This window comes from Centrocercus urophasianus, unplaced genomic scaffold (assembly GCF_019232065.1).
Source record: "Centrocercus urophasianus isolate 14NV4802_14NV808 unplaced genomic scaffold, USGS_Curo_1.0 seq_12, whole genome shotgun sequence".
NCBI lineage: Eukaryota > Metazoa > Chordata > Aves > Galliformes > Phasianidae > Centrocercus > Centrocercus urophasianus.
Window position 1 is genome coordinate 52111824 of NW_024884364.1, and position 9630 is coordinate 52121453.

The window sequence follows — 9630 nt, forward strand, 5'->3', positions numbered from 1 at the left end:
GATTCAGATCAACGGAATATGCCATAATTATTCATTCTCTCTCTTTTATAGTAGATGATTTATTATTAGCAAGCTACAAAGATTTACAGTCAGTCAAAAGCGTCACTACTTACTGATGGAAAGCAGGAACGTAGGTGTATACTGCACTACTGCTTAAGTTATAGATGAATGGTAAGTGTTTGCCAATATCTGCTGTTGCCCAGTTGCTGAAGAAGCTATTCAACAAGCCTTGATCACCCCCTACAGAATATATAAAATAGTATTACCATAATGTATAATTATATTTGAATTTATGTCAAAATGTCATGTACAAGGATGCAAATTATACTGGGGCATTCATGGGAGTGCAACTTGGACTTAACAGTATGGCTGGATGAGCAGGTACAAGTAATACCTGATCCACTTCAATGCAATTTCAGTTTAAGTGGAGTCCTACTATAACTTATGAAGAAAGAAGTAAGAAGGGGTTTTTGTCTCCCTCAGAGCAGATCAGCTGTATTTCTTTATCCTAAAAGACAGCAAAATTAAAACTTACTGAGCAAGACTCGGACTCTCTTCGTTGTACTTTTCTGGGAATTGCAGCCTGCAATAATTCAGTGAGTCTTAAATACTGTGTAAGACGAAAAGATCTGCACTATAAATTTTTGTAGGGGCTCAATTACTTAAAGCCCAGAGAACTCCTGCCTTCCTCTGTTCTGTCAGACTGCATGGAAATTATGGAGGAAATGGCTCAAAGAAACTGAATCTAGTTTCTTGCATTTCATCTCTTACCATCAAAGCTGCCATGTTCAGCAGCAAACTGGAGCAGCAAGTTGTAAGTTTTTAAAGAAGGTCGGAAGACAAATACACCACTATTAAAGCAGTCCGGCCAGCCAGAATCAGGAGCTGCTGAAAACTCTTCTCGATCAAACAATTCATCAACATTGCAAAGCACCTTGGAGAATGTAGGAGAAAAGGTAAATTGTTACAAAAGGTGTTTTTCTGGAACATGAGTAGCTACATCATTACTACCAAATTCAATTCTTAGTTTGACCAAGCTTGCAGAACATGAAAGCAGGCAAACATGCCAAGGTTCATAACTTTTTTAATGTAATTAAGTAACTTTAACTGTGGTTCTCCTTGACTTCTCTGACAGAAGTGCAAATCCCATGAAATTATTTCATGAGTGTCAGAGATCCTTCAAAAGGTCAAAAGGTTCCTTTAAATATCCTATCGTGAAAGTTTCCTTATTTCTAAGCTCATTTTCTCAAAGTCCATTATTCTCAGTATCCACAACAAAGCCAAGAATCCAAATAATTTGATTTAGCAGCAGACTGGCTAAAGACTGAAACAGAACAACTGTCTCTTGTAACTGTTTTTCTAAAGTAAGTTAAGCTCAGAGTCTTGCTTTGGGTTGGTTTTAGAGCTTCACAGTGAAACAGGAAAAATCAATCAGATTGAGCCAGATCACTTATAAAATCAGTGGAAAGATGACTGTGCAACCACTAGAAGTCTGTACCCCACTCATAATGACTGTAAATGGAGAAGCTACAAAATAGGAGGGTAAATCTTCTTAGAAGAAAGATCATCTCATTGACTTAAACAAAAAAACCAGGACAAACAAACAAACACCACAGCCAAATACTCGCCTTTTTCAATTTTAAATCATAAACTCTTCCCCTCGCTCTCTGAGAGGAATGATTTGGTTTCTAATACAAATACAATCCTATTAAATCAAAACGCATCCCACTCTCTAAGAATGAAACTCTTAACTGCTGCAGAGAAAGGTTGACATGACTGTCCTTGTCAAAATTACAGCTTGTTTTTTTTTCGATCTCCATACATCAGATAATGTTTTGTTTTCCTCTCCTTTTTATAACTTGCCAGCCTTCCTGACCAGAGTAATTCCAAGCAGAATTTGACAGAGAACTATTTTCAACATCTGTCAGAAGCCAATTTGCATACAATGTGTTCATGATATCTTTTGAGGACAGTCTGGAAGCTACTCTCGAAACAGGATCCACTTCTCTGCAGGCAGCCAAGCTGTCAGTCAAAATATCCAGCTGGAGCCTCTGCAGCCTTATGACCCCCAGCAAATACAGTCACTTGCTAGGCCACTGGGTTGCAAGATGAGGAAGCACACACTCAGAGTACGTCTAAGACAGACACAAACCACACCACAGCTCTGGGGAGCACTACTCACCAAGGTATCTGCATCCATGAAGACACATTTGCTATAATGAGTAAGAGTCCAGCAGTGAAGTTTAGTGAAGGTTACACCCAGTTCTGGCCTCTGCAACAGAGCCAAACGGACCGAGTCAGCACTGTCAAGTGCATCCACCTCAGTGACTTCATCAAACACGCTGCGCAGGACAGACCTACCAGAGCAAACAGTGGAGAGAAAGAAGGGAACTTATTGAGGTTCACCACTTTTTTCATGAAAACACTGACACAGCTTTTATTGTGACAGTAACAAAGGTTAGACTGATGCTTAGAATAACACCGGGCTGTAAGCCACTGCTTCTTTCAGTAAGGGGCCAACCCATCTCAAAACCTGAAGGTACTGTACAGAGGAGAAATCAACCCACACCTTAATTACTTAGTCTACTATAGAAACACTGACAGAAATTAAAGGAGCTTTCATTTCTTCACAATTGTGACAGCACCATACCATACATACCGTACTATCTCTACATCGTACAGGATGTGGCAGGTACTGTCTCTTTGCACCTGTTGTGCCAGAGCAAAAACAGCCTTTAAAACCGACAGCACATACTTGCACAGAGAAAAGAAGTCTTCTTAGAATCACAGAATGGCCAGGGTTGGAAGGGACCTCAAGGATCATGAATCTCCAACCCCCCGCCACATGCAGGGCCACAAACATCCTCATTTAATACTAGACCAGGTTGTTCAGGGCCCCATCCAACCTGGCCTTGAACACCTCCAGGGACGGGGCATCCACAACCTCTCTGGGCAGCCTGTTCCAGCACCTCACCACTCTCTCTGTAAAGAACTTCCCCCTGACACCCAACCTAAATCTTCCCTCCTTCAACTTAAAACCATTTCCCCTTGTCCTGCTGTTATCTACCCTTTCAAAGAGTTGATTCCCTTCCTGTTTGTAGGCTCCCTTTAGGTATTGAAATGCTGCAGTGAGGTCACCAGCAGCTTTCTTTTCTCCAGGCTGAACAAGCCCAGCTCCCTCAGCCTGTCACAGAATCACAGATCACAGAATCACAGAATCACCTGGGTTGGAAGGGACCTCAAGGATCATGTAGTTCCAACCCCCCTGCCTAGCAGGGCCACCAAACACACACAATCAGATCAGGTTGCCCAGGACCCCGTCCAACCTGGCCTTAAACACATCCAAGGACGGGGCATCCACAACCTCCCTGGGCAGCCCGTTCGATACCCTGTCTTCATAGGGGAGGTGCTCCAGTCCCTTGAAGTCTAATTTGAGATTATTTGTAGTAGTGAGCATCTCTTCCACACAAATTTAATAGAGGATATCAAAGGAGATAATATTCCCACAAGGTACAAGAAGAAAATGCTTTTAAACACAGTTTATTTATATTACACTATCAACTACAAACTCCTAGCTGTCACTCAAACACAGAAGAAGAAAAGCCTGTGCTTATTATCTAGATTTCAAAGTCACTACATTTTGCTTGACTGATATATGAGGGGCAGAAGTTAACTGTCAAAGTATTAAATATAGGTACAGAAGCTTAATTCAGAGACAAATGTTTTCAAGTGCTAACCTTGCCTAAAAAAAACAGCTTTTCCCCCCCCATAAAGAGAGGAAAGAGGGGAAAAAAAAAAAAGAAGAGAAAAAGAAAATATACTTTTGTTAAGAATACTTCATAATTATAAAAATCATTATTAAATAAAAAAAAAAAAAAAAAAAAAAAAGGAAAATATGTTTCTTGAGACAGATGTATTGTTAACAATTTTGCACATCATATAGAAGCTGGGAGCTTGCACACTTCCTAATCCACAGCAGAACTAAGAGCACAAGCAATTACGGCATGTCATCTTCTTTTTAATTAAACAAGCTCAGTTCTCCAAACATCAGGGCTAAAGTTCAACTGAGATTTCTATACACACAATTCTGCCATGCTTGTAGAATTACAATGATTTTTAAAAAGAGGGAGAAGGGTATTTCTCATCATCACGCGGAAGACATCTGAAGTTGAGCCACTGATGTCTTGGAGAGTTCTAATGTCGTGGCTGGTAGATATCTTGCTCCTTCTAAATGAGAAGCAATTAGAGAAGGAAAAAGAAGAAAAAAAAAAAAAAGCAAGACAGTAAAACTCTAGTTTTTTATAAATTTTCAGTTGGTGTTCCCAATTATGGGCTCAAGTATCAGCTTCCATCCACAAGCTCTGCTTTTGCAAGTAAACACTTATTAGGCACACAGCCTTACCCTGGATGTGATTTGGGACTCCCCTCAGAAACCATTAGCCATTAGGGAATTTCTACTCATAATGCTGTGAAATCCTAAGAAACCCATTAAAATCTTTTATGTTATTATTTTCCCATATTGTGAGCCTTCAAAAGCACACAAATTCTTACCTCATTCCACTGGAGACCTCTGGTGTGATCAGTACTGCTAGTTTTCTAGATGTTGTATGGTTCCTCAATGACTGTCCAAGAACCAGAGCTCCTTGGCAATACACATCATCAGTAGCAAGAGTCACAAAGGCCTGATCCGTTACTGTGAATAAAAATTTAGAAGAGTCACTTTACAGATTTAACGTAAGCTCTTTTGGCAGGTTCCTACAATCTCCCTCCTCCAGCTAGCCATTAGGCTACAGCTTATAACAACCTGCAGCTCCTGCGATAGGCCTCTCTCTTTTCCAAACTCCCCCAAAGGACAAAACTGAATAGAAAAATCCAGTAAATATGATTGCAGAATCTATGCCTCTGGATGCTGTTATTTTTGTGTCATTCGCATAATATCATGAAGTTTTCAGAGTAGCTTTAAACAAGTAACTCCCTAAGTCACATCTGCCTAAACTTACTGGCAATTTGAAAGAGCTGATCTATAAGTATTTAGACTGTACATTTATTTCACATAATATGTAACACAACTGATTATTTTTTCCTTTCTGTTTATACAGTGCCAAAAGCTAAGGGAAAAAAACACAGGATGTAAAGTAGTAAGCAGAAATATCCTTCTTTCCATGACCTCACTGAATAAACATTTAGGAACATTTTTGCTTTATCCAATTTGTAATGGAGTACCTGGCTGAACAACTGGTATCTACCAACATGCATGGAGAAAGTGATGTTAGGGTTGGCATCCCTTACCAAAAGCTAAGGATCCTTAGCTTAAGTAACTTAAAAAAAAGTTCTTCAGAATCAGTAAGCATTTGGAAGAAAAGAGTCACTCTAAATAAAGAAGGAAAACTACACTGTAGCACGACATCAGATAGTGTGTTCTGTAGGGATACCAGGCATCTGGCAGTACCACTACCTTCTGCTCTTCAGTTCTGTCCTCCAACAGAGCCACCCTTACTGTATTTCTGGGGTGAGCTACTCAACTCACAACTCAAACGTTGTGAGGTGAACGGCATCTCTCAGAGCTGAAGGAATAGCTCAGCTGCAAAATTAACCAGAACTAAGCAATGGGGTCACACAGGATGAGGAGAATTCCAGTGAGCTCAACAGAGCTTCCGTGTTTGTGTTGAGCTACTTGTAGAAAACCACCACCACTTCAAGGGACACACAGTGATACTAAATTCATTATTATATAACAACACCAAAACACCATGTCACTCAGTTTCCAGGCTCTATGAGAGACGCTGTGAAAGAATCTCACTGAACCAGTGGCAGAGAGCCCAATGAATGACCTCATGACTGCCTCAGAAACAGGCTGCCAAAATGAGCGAGTTGAAACCTCTAACATAATACAGCATAACATTAAGGTATGCAATGAAGTATGCTTGGTGCCTGTGATAAACCCTTAGATACTAAGCATTTCCATTTTCCACATCATCCATATCCAGAAGGAAACACAGACCTGCTGGCATGCTGACCTCTCCCTCTGCTTCTTTTCTGCCACTCACTCATCTCCAGCCAGACCCTGAACTCAGCACTACAGTTTTATACTACCACATGTCCCTGTGACTCGGGACAATCTCAGTAACACAGAATCATAGGGGTCTGAAGAGGCCTCTGGAGATTATCTGGTCCAACTCCTAGCTAAAGCAGGTTATGAATAGCAGGTTGCAAAGGAAAGCATCCAGGTGGGTCATGAATACCTCCAGAGAAAGACTCCACAGCCTCTCGGGCAGCCTGTTCCACTGCTCTGTCGCCCTCACAGTAAAGGTCTTCCTTATATTCATACAGAAATTCCTACGTTCCAGTTTGTGTTAATTGCCTGCTGTTCTGTTGCTGGGCACTGCTGAAAAGAGCCTGGTCCCATCCATTTGCCTCCTGCACTTTAGATATTTACGAGCATTCATAAGATCATCCCTCAGCCTTCTGCTCTCCAGACTGAACAGCCCCAGGTCTCTCAGCCTTTCCTCATAAGGGAGATGCCCCAGGCCCCTAATTATCTTTATAGCGCTCTGCCAGACTCTCAAGTTCCTGTCGTTCTTGAACCAAGGAGCTCAGAACTGGACACAGAACTCCAGCTGTGGCCTCACCAGGGCAGAGTAGATAGGGAGGATCAGCTCCCTCATCCAGCTGGCCATTCTCTTTTCAATAGCAGGAAACCTAGTCTGAACACTCAACCATTCATTAAAACAAAAAAGTTTGCAGATCTTTCAGCTAAACAAATTCCAATAACCGTTTTAATTACAATTCTGAGAAGATGCAAATAAAGTAAAAAGGAGCTTTTGCTGTGGAAACATCTGCATCTCCCGTTAGCACAACAGCTCGAGCAAGTTGTGGAAGTTCAGAAAATGAACAGGAGGTGCTCACAGGGAGTGGTTTGTAAGGAAAGTTGTTCACATTAGCTGTTCCTACTGCAGTTTTCCAAGAGATTAATCAAATACAAGCATGCATTAAAAATAAATACTGCTCCCACACACCCCCCAAAGAAGGGGGAAAAGCCACACACATACACAAATACATAAAACCCAAAGGTCACCCAAGCAATAAAATTATTCTCAAAAGGCACCGAGACTCAGCAAAGAAAGATGCTTTTGTGTTGGGCAACAAGCATCTCCAGCCAAAAATAAATAAATAAATAAAAAGGTAATAAAACAACTACTGAGAGGAAGGCGGGGGGTAGGCTAGTACAGAAAGCAAACTGTGAAACCAGTAGGTGTTTAAATCTTCAGACACTATTTTAAATAACAACCATAAAACCGAGCACAAACTCCTTATTGCCTCTGCAAATTCTTTTCGCTACAGAAACCAAATATTTGCATAAATAGCCCATCCAGAACTACACAGGCTACTCAAGGAACAGCTCAGCAGGTTGGCATGGCAAGTTACACATGCTTTCCTGCTCAGTCCTTCTTGGAGCAAAGCTGTGGTCAGAACTACAAGGAAGCAAACAGCTTCTAAGAGCTCTGGCTAATACTTACCAAGGAAAAGAAACCAATCGCCTCTTCTGAGAATCTGCTGTAGGACACATACTATGGTCCTCTTAATACAGGAAACCATTATAAAGTTAGTTAAACAGGCAGTCAAACTACCGACTGAAACAAAGCAACATTAAAACATTACTGATGCAACAAGAAGCATATGCTTGCTGTTTTGAAATCATGCAGAAGTATCAGTTAAAATCAAAAGATTCTATCATTACGTCTTTTTTCATCTCATACCATGCTTTCAAGGGACAGAAGCGTTACTTGAATTTCCTTGTTTAGAACATTCCTCGAAACTGCCCCTGTAAAAATTTTATTTCTAAAAAGTCAAAACTACAGATCAGATTTTCATACCAAGCTGTGTAAGCAAACTCTTCACCTGAAATCTCCATTTAAATTAAATCAAGGGCAACGTTGCATAAAATTTAATGTACTGAGAGACTCACCACTGATGTCAAGTTGCAAAAGCAGCAATATTTGACCTATCAAGTTTGAAGGCCGGGGTGGGGGTATTTAAAATTCATTGTGACTATACATATGCATATATATGTTTTTTTTCACTGCCAAGTGCAACTTTGCTTTCAGCTCTTTGTGCTGGATTACACCAGGCTTTCTCACAGGAAATACCTAGTGTGAACAGCATTATGTTTTCAAGCAAATTGTTTTCAAGCTGTGGAGCCCTACGGCGACTCTGTGAATTACAAGAAAAGTCTGTGTGCAATCAGAAGCACATTATAACTATGTTGTATGAATGTCTCAGTCTGCTCACTTCTCTTGCCTAGATTACCACGCAGCAACCTGGAGATGCAAATTTAGAAATCGCTGTTGGCACTGCAATAGTTTCTCAGAACAGGTCAGACTTTCAAGCAAATTACTTTTCCCATCTTCTCTGTGCTGCTATCAAAGCTGCAGAGTGGCCTGTAAAAATCAATCACCAAAGTTATATGAACCGCAATAGGCTGGGTGATTTTGTGTGAAACTTGTTACAGCTTTTTAGTTGACAGCACCAACTTCTTATGCTACTTACTCACAGCAGTACTTCAGACAGAGCTGCCAGAGGCAATATTCTTAAACAGACCTGAAAACCAGTTCTAGGGCTGCATAAAAACCTTGGAATCCACACCAGCATGCAGATTGAGCAGTGCTCCCTTTGATGGTCAGGGTAAAAGGGAGACAGAGAATGATCAAACACCAATGAGATGTAGGAGTGACTCAGTAATAAGCACTAAATGAAACACGTACACCTACCAGCTTCAAACCAAGTTTCATAATCCAATTGACACAGCTTTGTAAACATATTTCTGTCTCCTGATAGAGAAATGTCAGATGTGCCCTAGCAGTTGCTCCTAGAGTAACAACTTCAGTTTGCCAAGTTGCCCACTCTGCAACTGCAATAACTGCAATGGGAGCCAGAGACTCATATACTACAGCTTTCCTACAAAACTACTCTAAATAACACAATGCTATCTTAAGAAGGGTACATAAAATAGCTAAACATCCCCAATAGGCTGATTATGTTCCGAGTGTTCTGCCTGGCAAACTAACATTGGCTCAATGTTTTCCCATATTCCTCGCTGATACTATCTGCTGTTCTCATCGTACTTTCCCCTTCTGTTGCAGCTGCCATCTGTGAAGGGCAGGCACACTACAGCCTGGGCCAGGCCTTTTTTGTGAAGGTGCATTAGACTGCTGCAATGATAAAGTAAGTCACAGAATCACAGAACCATATGGAGTGGAAGGGTCTCCAAGAGATCAAGTCTAAGCACCTGCTAAAGCAGATTCCTTACAGTAGGCTGCATGGGAAAGTGTTCAGGTAGATCTCACATCTCTGCAGAGGAGATTCCACAACCCCTCTGGGCAGCCTGTTCCAGGGTACTGTCACCCTCACTGTAAATAAGTTTTCTTCATGTTTGTAGGAAACTTCCTATGTTCCAGTTTGTGCCCACTGCCCCTTGTTTTATTACTGCACGTGCCACTGAAGCCTGACCCCATCCATTTGACTCTGATCTTATATTGATACAAGTATTTATATTTATTGGTGTTGATTGGAACACTCCTCAGCCAATCTCTTCTCCAGGCTGAAAAGCCCCATTGCTCATGCAGAAACTCC

The 9630-nt window shown here is 41.1% G+C and overlaps 1 protein-coding gene across 1 annotated transcript in view; it reads right to left on the reverse strand.

The window, feature by feature from the left end:
* GYG2 (glycogenin 2) overlaps nt 1-7596 on the reverse strand; it is a 13558-nt gene extending 5962 nt beyond the window's left edge. The window contains exons 1-5 of the mRNA XM_042810632.1: nt 7518-7596; nt 4552-4693; nt 2183-2357; nt 772-934; nt 114-240 (exon numbers count right to left, since the gene is read on the reverse strand). Of these exons, the coding sequence (XP_042666566.1) occupies nt 114-240; nt 772-934; nt 2183-2357; nt 4552-4693; nt 7518-7596 (686 nt within the window). The remainder of the gene's footprint in view (nt 1-113; nt 241-771; nt 935-2182; nt 2358-4551; nt 4694-7517) is intronic.
* Nucleotides 7597-9630: the final 2034 nt, after the last annotated feature.